This window comes from Ornithodoros turicata, chromosome 7, assembly GCF_037126465.1.
Source record: "Ornithodoros turicata isolate Travis chromosome 7, ASM3712646v1, whole genome shotgun sequence".
In the NCBI taxonomy this organism is placed as follows: domain Eukaryota; kingdom Metazoa; phylum Arthropoda; class Arachnida; order Ixodida; family Argasidae; genus Ornithodoros; species Ornithodoros turicata.
In genome coordinates this window covers 43,066,019-43,083,705 of record NC_088207.1, presented here as the reverse complement: position 1 = coordinate 43,083,705, position 17,687 = coordinate 43,066,019, and the positions used below count along the sequence as shown (strand labels likewise).

At 46.9% G+C, this 17,687-nt stretch overlaps 2 protein-coding genes across 2 annotated transcripts in view; one reads left to right on the top strand and one right to left on the bottom strand.

Moving 5' to 3' along the window:
• LOC135401165 (uncharacterized) overlaps window positions 1-657 on the top strand; it is a 110,360-nt gene extending 109,703 nt beyond the window's left edge. Inside the window, exon 14 of the mRNA XM_064633404.1 lies at window positions 14-657. Coding sequence (XP_064489474.1) covers window positions 14-115 — 102 coding nt within the window. The 3' untranslated portion in view covers window positions 116-657. The remainder of the gene's footprint in view (window positions 1-13) is intronic.
• Window positions 371-16,334, bottom strand: LOC135401164 (protein Skeletor, isoforms B/C-like). Its single transcript, XM_064633403.1, has 7 exons — window positions 16,029-16,334; window positions 10,306-10,443; window positions 9,713-9,773; window positions 7,990-8,098; window positions 4,420-4,585; window positions 1,430-1,505; window positions 371-1,178 (listed from the first exon to the last, which is right to left on the bottom strand). The coding sequence occupies exons 1-7, from the start codon at window positions 16,078-16,080 to the stop codon at window positions 1,016-1,018; spliced, it is 765 nt and encodes a 254-aa protein (XP_064489473.1). The 5' UTR covers window positions 16,081-16,334; the 3' UTR covers window positions 371-1,015.
• Between the last annotated feature and the right edge of the window lie 1,353 nt (window positions 16,335-17,687).

The following is a 17,687-nucleotide window of genomic DNA, read 5'->3' as shown; positions in this document are numbered from 1 at the left end:
TTTCTTTTCGTAGGTTTGCTTGGTTAAAGCAGCTGGTGTTACGGACGTCAGCCGCTTCAAAGCAGATGTGATGAAGACAGAGGCCCCTGATGTTTCAACGAAACAGGCAACTTAGAAACGTTAACGGCATCACGCATATAAACGTTCCATTCGGGATACGCCGCTCGCAGAAAGTATCATATATCACTTCCTTTGTAGTAATAGAGCGTGGTCTTCCCATCACAATTTCCTAATGTGTCCCTTCCTTATTCCTTTGTAAACGGAAGGACCGTATAATCGGAACCCGCTAAATAAATGCAGCGTGAGACGAAGCCACTGCACTTATCGTCCGCCAACCAATATGCTACACACAAAAGACCACGAGAAGATAGACGATATTCAGTGTCTTTTATTTCGCCTCACATTTTAATGTACAGATTATCACGACACGTTTTGATGCGCGTTGAATGTGGGGACGATAGCAGCCGCGCTAAAAGAGGTGCCTCAGAAATGTCAAGGCGTTGGTTATGAGATGTCGGTGTATGGTGTGTTAGCAGACCACTGATAACGTGGCTTTCGAAGTACAATTTCTGCCGCACCCAATCAACGGATAAGATCCGACACGTTCCTTTATCGTATCGTTTCCATAGAGTGCTTACAATATCTATTAAAACTCAGTTTCCTCGATATGCACTGCATATGCAATACGCACGTGTATCTGATATCCTATCTTTTCTCTTTTTGATTCGTTCGTTTTCTTTCACGTCACGTCATAATTAACCCCCACCGAACCTTAGTGGTCGTTCCGCAGTGAACTATAACGGTTCTGGTGTAGCCGGATTCACATTCGTGGAACAACGATCTCCATATTATTTTCCTTTCAATCCAATCCAATGCAATCCAATACGGCTGCGTTTCTTCCAACGGACAGATGCACCTGACCGTTGTTACGGAGATGTATTGCATGCTGCAGAACGTGTGTACTGAATCGCTCCCAAAGGCTTTCATATGTGCGGTCAAGCGTCGTGATGTGTGGCTACACTGCGGGGAGGTTCATATTCTTTGGGAACGTAACGTCACCAAAGTTTTCTTCGAAGCGAATACAGTAGACACTGAACCAATCAAAGTCTGTGAAGCTGGCAGAGCCCGGTAGCCTGAGAAGCATATCCGTGCCCTTGTAGCCCGCCTTCAGTTTGATCCTGCGTACAATCGTGTGCTATTACTGAAACGTGGCCCTCGTAATATGGAGCCAATATAGACACACACTTTGTCCCAGGTGACAAATGTCTGCAATCCCAAATTGTTTATGAAACAATTTCCACTTTATACACACTTACGTACAAAGTGGTACAAAGTGGTTCAAAGTGGGTTCAAGTAGAAATTGTTTCATAAAGCACTTGTAACTGCAAACATCTAGGGTGCCATGACTTTCGATTAGTTATGTACTTACTCTCCGCTTTCCGTGGGGATCTTCGTAGCACCCTTGTGAGTTGGCTTGTTCCCCTTGCCCACCAAGAAGTAGACATCTACAAAGAGAAGAAACACATTCTTGAAAATGAATAAACACTTTCAGAAGCAAGAGGTGCACGATATAGCTAAAGCTAGCAACGTAACTTCGCTGGTAGACAGCACATTCTGGAGCAGGCGCAGTGGAGTCTGAAAGGGGTACTCCGAAAGTCATATGGTTCGGGTTACTGCTCACGAAGCAGTACTCCTGCATGTACAGCCACAGTCAGAATTAACCATAACGCGCGAGTGCGTAGCCTACGCAGATGCCAGCGACGCGTGGCTTTGGCCGCTGGATTTTGGACGGGGTCATGGAGCGTGGTATCACAGCCGGTGTAGGGTGATGAGGGTGAATGCAAAGCAGGTACTGATTGTAAGGAGCGATAACCGACCCACCGAGCACTCAAAGCTGCTATCGTGATTCGGTGCATGTCTTTGTGCCCAGTCTCGGACCTATGTCTCGAACGCGTACTCTCAAACCCAAGGACTGACTAACGCTCCGCGCCGCTATAGTATGCGTGGGCCACGCGCCCGCACGTAACGATTCAGTCTGACGGCGGCTGTACGTATAACTGCAATGACGTGACAAGACGTGACGTGACGTCACAACGAAACCCAGTGGCAACAACGAAAACGGCACCTTATTTTGCATTCTAATATTGCGCTTTCGTTGGACTGTCTCTGCTTTGTTGTTCCTCGGTGATTCCACTTAAAGCCAGGCAAGTTCCTCGGAACATCATCACCGATTTCTTTTGAAAATGTTGCCTCTGTATGCGAATCACCGTCCTAGAGTTCATGAACTTCATTCATTTCGCAGTGCAGTAGCAAGACTGATGCGATCGGCACCGTTTTTATTTGCACCTGCCATGTCAGTTGATGGAGAAATCTGTCTGCCTATCTGTCTGAGCTGTAAGCCTGACATGCAGCACAATTGTGCCGCATCCTCATGTTATGATGGCTTTAAATAACTTGACACTGCCGGCAAAAGGGGTCACGCGCGCCAGTGTACCTCAGTGGCCGAGTGTGTCTCTATGAAATCCTGGTGCGAAGCTTGCATTCGAATACGTGTTATTCTAAAGTTCAATGTTCTGTCTCTATTAAACCTCCCGTTCCTGTGTCCTTGGTGGGTATCTTAGCAACATTCCCGTTGCTTACTTTCCATTCTCGTTCTTGGCAACATCACCATGTGCTGAACCTCGTTTTATTGCTCCTTTTACTTTTTTACTTTAACAACAACAACAACAACTTTATTTTCGGCCTTGGAGAGTGGGGAGTTTCATCGCAACAGGCGATACTCTACCCCATTGCTTGGTGGAATGGGGGGAATAAAATAACGAGCTCCTTTACAATAACGATCGAAGTCCGATGGTGTCCAGAAATGTCAGAAGAGCTTTGAGCGCAGAGCGTTGCTGGGCTGGATTGGGCCAGGGACCAAGCAATTTCGGTAGGGAGAAAGGGCGAGAGTCCAGCTGACGAAGAGACTCAGAGAGTGTGGTTCGGGAAGGTTCGTAGTGAGGGCAATGAAGAAGAATGTGCTCCAGATCCTCAAGAGCACCACAGTGGCAGCAGGTGGGAGAATCAATTTGTCTCAAGCGGTAACGCCACTGAGCTGTAAAGGCCACATCGAGGCGCATGCGGTGGATTAATGCAGCATCCTGACGAGATGTGTTTCGTGGCATGCGGAAAGCGAGCGTGGGATCAACTCTGTTCAACATACAGGGGGGAAGAATGTCGGTTGTCCGTTGGCGGGAAGCCAGGGGTGTCACTATAGACGTCGCAGAATTGAACGGCGGTCTCCTCTGAGCAGAACAATACGGGTCCGGTTCCGAGACGAGAGTGCTGCTTCTGCGGCGCTGTCGGCCTGCTCGTTCCCCACGACAGAACAATGGGCTGGAACCCACTGGAGAACTAGCCTGTTTTAACTTGTGCTATGTGTTAACTTGTTTTACTCTCATTTATTCTTGCACAACGTTTCGTTTCTCAACAAAGAAAGAGAGATTACGTCGCTGGATGAATGTACAAAGTTTTCTTACCCACCTTATTATATAGCCAAATGCAATTACCGTATTTCCCGGTGTATAACGCGCACCCATAAAAGCGGGCCGAATTTGAAAACAAGTTCGATTTATAACGCGCACCGCAATGTTGCTACAAGCTTCTGTACTGCCGCCAGTATACACAATAAAGCAACGCGGTGTATCATATATGCATGTTACCGATAGCTTTGGTGACAACACGCCATGCTACAAAAGAAGACCATCCATTTATTTCACAGGTCAGGCGCACTGCCCGAATAGACGACAGTGACCCACGAACATTCTTCTGCTTATTCACCGAGAGCAAACGCGAAGTTCAGGGACATGGAAAGCCCAACTGAAGAACAGATGCGGCCAGTGCGTTCTCAAAACTTAGCAACATTTTGTATTCTTCCTTGTGGGTGTGTCCAGTTCCACCAGATCTCAGACGCTTTTATGAGGTCCAGTGCCCTTTCGTCCGTTTGGTCAACTGACCCTAAGAGATTTGGGAGAAAGCCGCAGCACACCCTGGAAGAGGCTAAAGAGGCTAACCTGAAAAGGACCTTTTTGCAGGAAGATATTTCCGTGTATATAACGCGCACCGTTAGATAACGCGCAGGACCTCTTCAGATCACTTTTTTACTGTATAACGCATGTTGTATAACGGGCACTCCTGAAAATACGGTAAATGACTTTTTCCTGTGGCGGTGTCACCTGACGTGCGAATGGGTTCCTGCGATTGGATTATACACTTAAAATTCCCCAGAATAGTCTGCAATACAGTCACTGCACTCTGTAATCTCGGAGATGTGTGTGCATTGCGTAATATCGAGTGAGATTGAAAGTTAAAACGCGAATATGTAACCCTATCCACAGAGATATTTTAAAGGAACAAAGTCCTGATGTCAGAATCGCTTACCAGGACCGGAGCCATCGTAGGTGAACTTTGGGATGAAGATGGTGTTGTGGTTCATAATAACAACCGGTCCAGAACCAACATTGTGCGCCCTTTTCTTCAGGGGGCTCAGCGTCACAGGGGCCGGTGCTTGGAATCCCGCGGGCACAGTCAATGAACCATACGTAGACTGAGAAATGAAGATAGCATATACGTTAGGCTCAGAACTGCACTGTGCATAAAGTTCCGCGCTCACAAAAGTATGGTATCTGATTCTCTCCTTGTATTCAGATTAGCGACATTCCCCAGAATACTCCCGCGGAAGACGTGCAAAGCGTCATAACTAACTGCTGCCACTCGAAGTCTTCGTGCTCTTTTACCCATGGGGAATATCCTGCGGCTCAGCCACACGAGGTATTCCGTTACAGACGACAGGCTCGCGGTGGTGTCGTCTGCCAGAGCTTGTCGTCTGCTGCGTGCGCAGTATAAGATGCGGCGAAACTTCTGGCCCGTGAGCAGTTTTACGCGTTTTCGTCCACTGGAATATTCTGCGAGGGTGTCTTTCGTGTGAATACACGGTATGTCCTGCGTTCTCATCCTACTATAAACCTCAACATGCATAAACTACAGGCGTTAGTTAGTTAATACATTAGTAAAATAAAGTAAACTTTGGAGCTTTCAGCATTGCGCTATTGCCCTACCATAGCAGCAAGACCAGTAAGGTCTACCGTTGGCGCACTTACGATCAATTATGCTACCCCCCCTTCCCCCCAGTGTCGCAACGTGCGTACAAATTGATCACGTTTCAACGAACGCACGTCCCGACCTCTTCAATCCATGTCACAGCCAACAATACTTTCTGCTCGTTTCCCTCGTTTTGGCGATGAAGTATACTTCAGCGGTTCATTAGCGGTTTTGCATAATAATTCGCGTTCTTAGAAGCGGAACTAAGTTTGATTACCTTCTACGAATATTCAAATGTAAGGCACTTAGTAGCCGCCCGATGCATATTCCGATGTTTTCGATGATGAAAGAGGAACAGCGTATATAAAAGGCGAATCAAACGTACCGCGTTCTGTATTGTTGTCTTCCGTACAATTTCAACTTCGTAAATTAATCGCGGTCTTATGAAAGAAAGGGCTTCTTAGGGGGCTCATCAACATGAACAGTCTGTCTGCTGCTCTGTCCGTAACAGTTGTGGAGAGAGAAACGGAGAAGAAATTACAATGGCGCCGGAACCAGTGCGGGCTCCCGGAATTCAGCATCGGAAGATGGCCCTTATCAAGCTGCAGCATTTAAACGGTCTTTGCAGAATGCCCAAAGTTCATGCCCAATTTTCTAAAGTAAACCTAGTAAAGCAAAGGCAGTCTGAAAGAGAACTAAGAACTAACAGATAATAGTGTTGGTTGCACGCGCTTAACGTGCGCATTCATGAATGGTGTGTTGTTGTTGTTGTTGATGATGATCTGGATTTTGTTTTTTAAAAGTGGCGATGTAAAGTATGCTAAAGAGTTGTTTGTAATATTTAATAGATGGACAAACAGATCAAAAAAGAAATATATGTTAGTGTGCATTAGAGGGTGTGGAGCAATAGCCCCGCAGAAAATCGCGAATATAGGTTTTACCAAATACCGCAGCTGGGCCTTGCGTTTTGGGGAGCACAACTGAGCGTTTCCGTCACGTCCTGAATGCTCAATGTGTGCTGCCACATGCATTGATACAGAAATAATAGACACTGGCGGCTAGTCTTCGCTTGCTGTAGAGCACCGCAATGAGGGTAAGGCCTCAGAAAGCTCCAACCACGTGGGTGACGCTGTTGTCGTCATGTTGCAGTGAGAGTCATAATCATTTTATGTGAGTGAGCTGCAAAGTCACACCCCTAAAGCCATCTGCCTTAGAACGCATCTAACTGAAGCGAGTTAGAATCATTTTTATTGATCTTATTGAGCATCTGTGAGCGCCATACATTGAAGAAGGGCACATGGCGCGTTTTCCTCTCAATGAACAACGCGTTCCAGCGTAATCGTGAATGAACTCCATATGTGGATTTACATCTTGTTTTTCCCCCCCTCAAGTAAGCGTTACGGTAACTCTATGCACTACAAAATGTCATTTGTGAAAGTACAGTTCAAACATGTGGGCACTGCGCCGAGGTGTAGCTCTGGCATGCTTTGGCATATAGCGCCGAAGAACAATTGGTATTCGCTTTCGTTGGATGTTTTACTGTAATACTTCTTTGAAGGGTTGACATAGGGACCGTGCGACACCTATAGGGGGCGCGCTGCTCCGTCGCGACAGCGCCGCCAGTGGCGGTCTTGGACGTATCCGACGTGATACCACGCCGCCCGTTCTATGCATTCTCAAGTGGAACTGTAGCTTGTGTGGCGACCTCCGTAATTAGAAGGGCTTATTTTCGAAGTGCAAATGATGTGGAACTTTTCTGGGGCGCGAACGAAGAGAATGGAGACAAACTGCACAGAAGCAACCACCGTATTTATAATGCATCTAACAGTACGGAAGGAGAACAGCCACGCGCGTCCGCCCGGTCAAAACACCTGTAAGTGATACGTCGAGAGGATGGTTATTTGACTCCTCATAAAATGGCTTGCTAGCGAAGGCTATATACGTGTATTCCTCTGACTCCAGCCATTTGTAATATCATGTTTTTGACTGAGTCTTGTATTCCTTTCGTCGTCTTTGCACACACATAGCTTCGTCACTGAAATTTACATCGTGCGTCCGTTTTATCCATACAAATAAACACGTGGGGTCACAACTTATTGCCTGAACTTGTACTGCAGTTTTTCCAGTATATTCAGATACAATAACTCTAAAGAGATCCTCAAAGAAGAAAGTATATGAGTTTTTACCTCGGCAACCGCCGTAAGCTTGCGGGACGACAGCTGTGAAATGGTCAGTGAGTAAATACTAAACCTTTTGGACAACGTAGAACTTCTGTTCTCACTGTGAGACTCGTCATACCGGGAGCAATATCGGCTCTGGGCACTGGCGATGAAACACCTCAATCATTATCTCGAAATAGGTTGCCGTTTGGTCGGTGCATTTGACGGTGATACAGTATCCAGCGGCGTTTCACCGTCACGGAAGTGGCAACTGTAAATCATTGATCATTTTGCAGGTCCTAATTCAGTTTCATTGAAACTAGAACAAAAAATATATATATATATTCGCTCATGTTGTGCACACCTCATGCAATGGCCGAACGCGCGTCACAAACGCTATTCGCTGCGAGTCTAGTGACCTCGGTGGTATTGGAAGCGTAGAAATCGCGAGAAATGAAGCATCTGGTCCCTAATGAAGAGTTCTTTTAGGTGCTGGTACAGTTAGCGATGCTGTGGCAAAAAAAGATACCCGCACTTCACATGTAAACAAAGCTGGCTACCCGGCGGCTATCACGCAAGGTACTTTCTCCGGAGGCCGCATCGCGGCGCCACCAGTTTGTCGCACAGTCCCTATGGAGACGCCTTTTGAAAATTCGCAATACTTACAAGGACAGAAGCATTCATTGCGTATGTTGTGAATCCGTGTGTGGTCCTTAAACGCCGGCGACATGACGTTATAGATATAACTCACCTGCAGATCGCTGGGTCCTACACCGAACCAGTCGAGGTCGGTGACTCGCGTCCCAACAGGCAACGGAAGCAGGAATGTCCTCTTGTTGTACCTCTTCAATGACGCCGTTCTAAACATGAGAGTCGACGTTAGTAATTCTCCGATTGCTTCATAAGGCACTGATAGAAACACAAGGTTATTCCAGTGCCGTGCCATACAAATCATAAGGGGTGACCCTATAAGAAAAGCTTGGAGAGAGGGAAATGGGGGAGCAAATGATTTGTAAGGGAGCGATGTCCTCTCCCAAAGTCCAAGTCCGGGAGCTGCCATGATAGATACAAATGACAGTCGGAGCCGCCATGATAAATCAAGGAAACCTGCTTAATGTCTCCTGGTGGTGGTGGTGGTGGTAATAGAACTGCTTGTCGTAGTAGGCCACGCGTAGGCGGGCAACAATCGCAGGGTGGGGGAGGGAGGGGCGTGCGTCCTGGGCCGTAACTGTGGTGGTGGCGGTGCTAATGAAAGAGATCGCCGTTCGGCCGCGCTCCGTCGCCGCGTCGGCCTCACAGATGTGGGCACCATCACGACTCACGCTTTAGGGGAATGTGCGTCCTGGGCCGACTTCCAAGGCGACTGCGCCGACATTTATGTTTGACAGCGTCTGAGGAAAACCGAGGAAAAAACCTCAGACAGCGCAGCCGGCACTAGGATTCGAACCCGGGTACCTCCCAGTCTCAACGTGACATGGCCAGCACGCTAACCACGGTTCTTCTTCTTCGTAACTGTTCTTCTCGCTCGCTACGAGAACATATAAAGTCGGGATTCAGGCAATCGCAGCAGTCGATTCCAAACAGAGGCATTCTGTGGCTACAAGTGGCTGCTCATGCGGCTCATGGCGGATCGTCTCCATAGCTAGGTCGCCGAGGCACGGTCGTGATTGGCGGACTCCTAATAGCTACTTCACGGCGTTTAAGCGATCAGGCTTAGTTTCTAGGCGATGTTGCCACGGGCCTTCAACGCATGAACGCATATGTATCAACGCTTATCCGCCTAGGGATTTCTGGCACCCAGGGCAGGCGTCTACGGGGGGTGGGGGTGGCAAGGGGGAAATTGTCCCCTCCCCCTGAGCCCGCCAAAAGGGACACCAAAAAGACACTTTTCTGGCAGCAAGAATACGGGTGAGGGTGGGGTGGGGGCGCAAATTTTCCACTTGTCTTCCCAGAAGCTAAAAGTAGACGCCCTCCCTGCTGGTACCCAATCCAATCCAATCCAGTCCAAGTGGTTGTTCCCTCTGGGCTCCATGTGAGTAGAGCGTTCGTCTTGTCTACTATCAGCGGGTATGCTTGGGTCGCTTCTTATTCCGTAAGGAAAGGGTATTGCACCGTGTACACGTTCTATTGCAACATGTGAGGACGGCGTACGGAGCTTGTAGGATATAGTGCGATAATGTCCATGACACGCTGTGGCTGCCGTACCTATCACGCGGCTCAGTTGTTGAGGTGTAAGAGCTCTATGGCATTTGCGATGTGCAGGGATTGACCTATAGGGGCTCTGTACTGACCACTTTTAATACTGGTGTCATGCTGGTTGTCAGATACCCGTTGTAGGGTACAGCTGCCGAAGTTACATTATCCCGATAATAATGAACCATTATATTGTTTGCTTAATGTAGAAGATGGCCGGACAGCACAGCTAATTTTTGTTTGATTTTGTCCGTATGCCGAAAAGAAAGAATGAAGCTCACCCTCCGTTCTCGTCCGACAGGAACACGGATCCTTGGGACGTCCCCGCAGCAAAGTAAGCTTCTGAAAGAAATGAAGAACGAGGTGATTCTCAACACCAACATCATTTTTTTTATTTGCTTGATTCAAGCTAATGCTTCCCTCATGAACCTAAAGCAATGGTCCCCAACATTGCAAAGACAAATGGCGTGTGCGAGTAGATCATTGTGTTTTCAGGTTTTACGCTTGTTGAAAATAGGGGAAAATCGGGAGATATCGGATGGAACAAGCAAATTTTCAGGAGAAAAACAAAAGGCGCGTCTTCCACTCAGATTAACACGCAGCTGTGCTGAATTGCAGCTGAATGTGCTGAATGAACACGCAGCGGTACTGAATGCGCAGTGCTAAACGCTTTGCTTTGTCCGTATTGATAGCTGAATTAACACTTTGGAAAATTAGTTTTCGTTTTTGTTTGTTTGTTTGTTTTACCTCAAATGAAGGCGATACAAATCGGGGTAGAAGCGGTTTAAACCGGGTTTAACCTCGAAACACAAGGCTCTATGTTCAAGGGGTCCGTAATTCTCATGCGAAACGCTTGTATGCGTTACTGCCCTACCTGATGCTGATCCATCGTAACTGAAATCAACCAGCTGAAGCGTTGTGGAGTTTGCCGCGTATACCTTTCCTTTAACACCGTGTGCATTGGACTGCAGATCGCCGATGAGCTTGCCGTAGTATTTTCCCAGTACGACGGCTGGAAGAAGAAAACAGTGAACATTAATATTCCTCGATTTTTTAATGAGGCCTTCGCCACAGGATGCCACAGGAAAGAAGGACGTAGCCAGAGAAGGCAAACAAGGTCTACAGGGCGCAGTGGAGAGAATAGTACAATATATACTCGCATAACGTCACGCGGACGCAGAGGAACGCTGCTGTTGCCAACGGATTTGCCGCTATCGCTTACAGTCCTCACCCTCACCCTAACCGCGTTCGCCGTTAGTTTGCTGTTTCTAAGTCCTGGTACTATGTGTATAATACTTCGTGTAATTTTCATCCCCGTTTTTTTTCTTTATTCACATCACATCACATCATGAAATTTTCGTGTTTTCCATATTAATAGTCATCTAAATACCATATAGCGGAGAATGAAAACAGAAACCAAACTTCGCTGGACCTACTTCATGGCGGCGGTCTCGCCTTTTCGAAGGTAGTGCCCTCTACAGAGGTGGCGCCACACGTCAGCGGCTTTGTCAATAATAATAATGGTACCGTGATGTTACACATAAGGTTTGCCTGCGCAGTGTGGATAATTTATTAGAAGACACGACTCTCACAGAGAAGACACTGGTCGCGAAAACGTTCCAGTGTTATGGCATAGGGAGTTTTCACCTACGTCACATTGTGACGTGGCAGTGACGTGGCATGCTCGTAAGCTCCTCCCACTTATGGTCACTTTTCGTGCTATAGCGGCATTTAGAGATGACAGACAGCGCTATTTTTCGAGGCGACAACCATAGTTTTCAGAGAAGAAAATGTGAGAACGACTATGACGAATTGGCTTTTGGATAAAAGAAGGGTACGGACGCGACCGGATTTCAAAACATCATTCGAGGCTTCGTTTTCGAGCAAAGGGTAGATAGATGATCTCGGCAGCTGCGCCGAAAAAGTGACCACCGCGTTTTCGTTGATTCTGTGGTTTGCGTGAATTCGCAGCTCGTCGTTGACGACAAACAACTTTTCGTGAGTATTAATGCATTTGTACGGTCACACCAAACACACACACAAACGGACAAAAGTTCCCCGCGTGGTATAGCTGTTGTGCTGGGAGACCCGCGACACCAAAGGAGCCCTTCCGCGAGCGCACCGATTGGCCGGATGAAAAGCGTTCGCGTTTCTGCCCTCCGAAGCCTCCGTCCCATCAGTATCGGTTATCCTGCCTATGCATCACTTTGAAGTCCTCAACTCCTCTCTCCCACTTTCCTTTTTTTTTTGGCTATAGTGGTGACTATAGTCTTGAGTGCGGCCAACAACGGCAAGCTACCTTGACCCCCCTCCCCCCCCCCCCACCCCTCCGAAGCTGCAGCAGGTAGCGGTTCTCGAAAAGTGTCTGGAAACGCTCTGCGGCTCGCGTATTGCGGCGCCGCGAACGCGAAACGCGTTCAAAAAACGCATGTGTGAATCCAGCTTCAGGCAAAACATGACTCAGTTGCGACACCAGAAGCCTAATGAGCCCTCAGCCGACAATATGTCACAGGGATATTCTTGTGGAATAGACGATACCTGGTCTGATATGGTCGTTTCTTCCTCCTCTCCCTTCATTTGAGAATGGTCATCTCACTCAGACGTTCACCTAAGGTACCCTGACATCTCATTCCTCGTCCGTCTTTCATTAATCACTGCTATCACAGCACAATTACGGATCGTTTTCACCGCGAAACACACATACAGAGGAGAAAGCAGCCTATCCTAATCGGCTTGTCGGTTCCTTTTTAATTCCCCAGTGGATCGACGAAATATCCCCATGTGAGGTCATAACCCAGAATAAATGTTCATGACTGAGCTGACTGAAAGGGTGAAGCGGAGCAGAAAAACTTTGTAAACAACCCTCCAGTAGCAGTCTGTTCGTCTACATTTCAGTGTCATATTACCAGGAAAATAGGCGCGCAACAAGCGGAAATACAGCACATATGGCCATTACAGCATTGTGATATAGGGCTATTACGCTTACATGGGAGATTATATTACATAATGGGTGGCGTAACATGCTCGCATAACATTTCATAACGCGGTACAGCGCAGTCTAATGATTGCGAAGAGGACGAAACCCAAGACAGGAAAGAAAGACACAACAACACACACTCACAATTTCTCAAACACCGCAAACTTTAATGGACGACAAACCCCTAGATATATTCAAAAACCTCCGTAGCGGGGGAAGGGGAAGGTTTTTGAATATATATAGGGGCAGGGCCGGTGCTAGGGGTGTGCGGGGCCTGAGGCAAAAGCACATCGCCGGGCCTGTTTCACACGACTAAGTGCATACTTGATATTTAAAAAAAAAGTAATCCCTGGTAGAGGGCTTCATGCGCGGGGCCTAAGGCGGTCGCCTTACTCCCCCCCCCCTTTTTTTTCGCCGGCCCTGTATAGGGGTTTGTCGTCCATTTACCGTGTTCGAGAAATTTTGTGTGTGTGTTGTTGTGTCTTTCTTCCCTGTCTCGGGTTTCATCCTCTTCGCAGCTTTGCACCAGCTTAGTCAGCATCCTTCAACTCCTGGCAGTCCAGTGATCTAGAGAAAAATGGTGCACCTTTCCGCGTTGCAGAGATCCTCGACGCTAACACGAACGTATGTTAGTTCTCGGGGATAGGATGAATTTTCTATAAAAAAATCTAAACTTTCTGTCCAACAAATGACAAAGGGATGGCCATGGATGGCATTTAACAAAAATCGTTAAAAGTTAACATGTGTTAACATTAACAGTTAACACAAAAAGTTAACAGAAGTTAACCACAACAGCAAAAGGGGACAAGGACGCGGGCGAGCTGGTATATGATGGTTACTAAAATGGTACAAGAAGCAAGACGAACACAAGACGCTATCAAACACGCAGCAACTCTTTAATTAGAAGCAAACTAGGTACCCAACAGCTTTCTCAGACGTGGCATAGGGGGACACCGGAGGATACTCTGACGCCTGTGAGATCGTGTTGTGTTCGTCTTGCCTGTTCCCTGGTTTGGGTTATGTACCTCTCTCAAAAGTTTACGCGCACGATGCTTTTTGGCCTTTTCGCATTTTTAGAGTAACCGTAAAGAAAGTGAAATAATCCTATAAAAAGAGTACATTCAATAGGACTCAGGGCTCTATAGTCCCAACCACCTCGTAGTTCTTTTTTTTTTAGGAAATCAAAATTGAAAATTGCGAGCAACACTGTGCCTATCTCGACACCAACTTCGCATTGCCCGTCGATTTTTTTATTCTATGTTAGCACCGCGAAGCAACTGTAGCTATGAGCGGCGTACAGGTGTGGACAGATGGAGAGAGGACAGCAGGAAGGAGTGGTGGCGGGGTGGTTAGTATGCGTCCTGGGCCGACTTCAGGGGGAACTGTGCCGACATTCGCCTGGAAAGTCTCCGGAAGACCTATAGGGAAAACCTCAGACAGCACAGCCGGTGGTAGGATTCGAACCCACCACCTCCGAGTCTCCAGCACGACCTTAGCTACCACCAACAAGCGGCACGCATTGACACTGTCGGCCATGCCGCTTGTGTCCGTCAATTCCGTCGTCAATGATGCACGTAACACTCGGTCTAAAGCGACCTCTATGGCACTCCGCATGGAAACTTCACAACAAAAAATGCTGGCTACGTGAGCGCCAGTGCTGCCTGCCAAAAAAGAGGGTTGTCTGTCACCAGGTGTGGCCCCGACAGATTTCATCGCAAGCTAGCTCTTAAATTGCACCAACCTTGAAAGCTGCTTGATTGTTGCTTAACTTTAAAGTGATAGCTTTATACGGCCCACCAACGTCGGCAGCCGTGTATGTCCGTCCGTGACAGTTGTGGAGAGAGAAGAAGGGAGAGGAGAAACACCGAAACCAGTGCGGGCGCCTGAAGAGCGCCCTCGGAAGAAGAACGCGTTTGGCCGAATGTCGAAACGTTTCTTTCCAATAGACCTGTCTCTGTTTGAAAACAAAAGACGTCATAGGGTTCGACAGCGCCACTAGTTTGGTAGAGTTGAGCTATGCTCGAAGCCAGCGAAGAAGCGAACATTCGTGGGGAACCCATCCCTTCCCTTTTGATCTGTTTCGGTTTCAGACTGTGTACTATCGTCATGATGACGTTTCTCGGGTAGAGGTTTATTGCCTGTTTTTCGCCTGAGGAAACACATTGCCTGTCTTTAGAAATCGTATCGGTCATTAACGGTTTCGACACGGGTAAGCAAAAAGAGGCAGAGAGAGAGAGAGAGAGAAAAAAAAAAGAAGAAAGTATGAAACCATTTTTCCGTATTATGACCGAAAAATTACATTTGCACTTGCACCGGCCACACGAATTACGATTGTGAGGTACACGCCTGACCGACTTGCTTGTGGGTTGTCTAATACTCGACATTCCTTTGTTCACATCGACAAGTCAGTCTCTTCAATATACATTCAGCTTTGACGGAGCGCCCGAGGAGCGCAACCGAGACATATTGCCCCACAGCAGTTCCTGGTACAAGTAGGTCGTGCTTCCTGCAAGCCTGACAGCTATAGTACGCCCCTCCCTACGATTGAATGCAAAAGAAAACAGAACGTGACCCCACCGGTTCTACATACTCTTGACAGTTCATTGCTTCCGTTGGCGACACAATAGCCCTCTTCACGTACGTCTGGCTCCATTAGTGCAGAGCCAGAAGCGCCGCTTTCGTGACAGCTAAATTTATTTAATTTATTTGTTCCCCAAAAGTGAAAAAGCAAAGATGCATCTCGTCCTTCAGCATTTCAACGGATTATATTTTCTGCTCATTAGGATGTGACAGTCGTTGCGCCTACAAACAGCCAAATGCTTAGGCACGTAAACTTATGAAGGCGGCGGAGAAAGCCAGGCTTGAGAACATAAGAGATTCTCGTCAGCAATATTTACCAGCAATTATTGAGCAATAATTTATTTATATATTTTATAGAGAGTTATGTTTTACAGGAATCGAAGTAATCAAAAGTACTGGAAAAAGAACGAGACTGCTTTGCATAATACAGTAACGGAATTTCTATGAATTTGTCTGACTCACGTGGCTAAAATAGCATATGTCGTAAACAACGTATTATCTCTTCAATTAACCTCAGGACCAGAGGTCAGCTGCGTGTTCAGTTAATGGCGCACTGGACAAACAAGCTTTCTTTCAGCCGTGAATCTATGTGGGATCGATTGACTGTTCGAATGTTCAAAAAAGAAAAGGAAGAAAAGAAAAAAGGAAATGAAAAACAGAGGAGAAAGCCAAGAGTCACAAGACGCATTCGTACTAATATTTTCAAGCTATGCGTGCAGCATACTTAGTGGCTGTTGGGATTACTGCATATGCCGTTCTTATGTCGTCTATCTTACACGTTTTGGCGTTCACAATAAGAGACCCGTGTTATTTTAGGCCATACTGTGCTAACCCTAGTAGCAGTACTAGCAGCGCTACCGCTGCTGCAACTACTACTGTTGTTACTATAAGTGTATTGCAAGAGTCGTGACCGCTAACCAGTTAGATGCACACATGCCATGCCATACAACATTGACAGAAAAAAAGAAGAAGAAGACTACCACTATATAAAAGAAAGAAGCTACACTCAGGAGTTGAGAGCACCCATGTAGATCGCCTACCTGGACCACAGAGTAGCAGTGCCAACCAAACCCTTGACCAACTTCCCGCCATCTTCGACTTCCTTGTGTCTGCGGCAGACTTTCTCTTGAAGTCCTCCGAGGCCCTTATAAGTGACCGACCACCTCCCTTTCCTTGCAGAGAACGAGAGTTATTAACTCTCCCGGCGTCCTCTTGGCAAGGTCAACGTATAGTAGTGTTGATGTCCGATACGTATTGCCTTGCCAGGCGAGTCACGAAAACAGAAGGTCCGTCGGGTTAGCCCTCGAAGTCGAGCGTCTCCCGAGGGATTTCACGTTGCTCCGAAACTGGTCTCGGAGGAGGGGAAAAATGAACAGTATAACGTTGTTGTTCTGGTTATATAGGGGTATATGCAAACGGCTTCTAGATAAGTTCGGGTGAGAAAGGGGTGTTCGGCGGAAGGTGTCGGTAAAAATAGGTAGCCGTTTCCGCACGTGGACGACCGTGATGTGAGACGAGGGTTCATATATAAGCGTATTCTTATGTGGCAGAAACGAGGAGAGGAACAAAAATAGTTCCAATGGGTTGCATTTAATTTGCTGAACGGAAACATACATGGGCTCTGTGGGGGATTTGATGGCGGTTGTATACTGTGATGTCCTTTTCGTTTTGCAAAGCAGTGCGTCTCAGTATGCTTAATGTCTTGTTACATAATGTAATGTCATAAATCATAATGTATTGTTTAATGAATCGAAATGCGTGCGTGCATCACGTGAAACATGGAGATCTATACACTCGTGAACAACGCTTTCGTTATTATTATTTCAAGTACATTTACACGTTCAAAGTATCCAGGAGATGTACACACCAATCTTTTGGTGAGGAATAATAATCATTTTTGAATAATCACCAAAATAAAGTTGTTGCTTCAATGACTTCCTTCATCTCGGCAAAATGACAACTGGTGTCGCAAGCGGCAGGGATTTTCCTTTAGATGTCTGCGGCGGATATGTATTCCACGAGTTGCGCGATATGTTGACGTCTTTAGAACATGCGGACCACTATACGCACTACTGATTATATACCTCTCTGGGATAGCAGCAATGGGATGAAATTACCTTCTGCCCTAATTTCAGTCGTCGGCGACACTTTTCAGCGTGATATTAGAGCAGTTATGGCATTTAACAAACGCCCGTGCTTCCTTAGCAACCGTATAGACCACTGGATGGGTATCTAGAATAACGACTTAAACAGAGAATGGCGGCATTGCACGTGTATTATTAAACACAGAGCGTACTTTTAGCCGTTCTCTACGACCACCCTGGGGAACTTCATTCTCATTACCAGCTGCAATTCTGGGAAAAGTCACGGTGTTCAGCGACAACTCCTCTCCATTTCGTGGAAGCGGGATGTTATTTGTTCCCTTTGTGTTGCGTGCGGGTTTAGTAACTTGAAGCCACGTAGTACATGTCCAAGGCCGACTGATCTTGAAGAGGGCAGAGCCGTGCATTTTTATAGCTTGATCTTTTTTGAGTACGCCCTATTTTGATACACGGTGTCGCCAAATGCATTGGAGTCCTCTTCTAGCACTGTGTGTCAGAACACTGCGGGACGTTTCCAGTAACAACGATGAAAGAAAAGTGGACCAGGTGTCACACAATGCGCACACAGCTCTTCTTTGGTAAAAGTGCTATTATCCG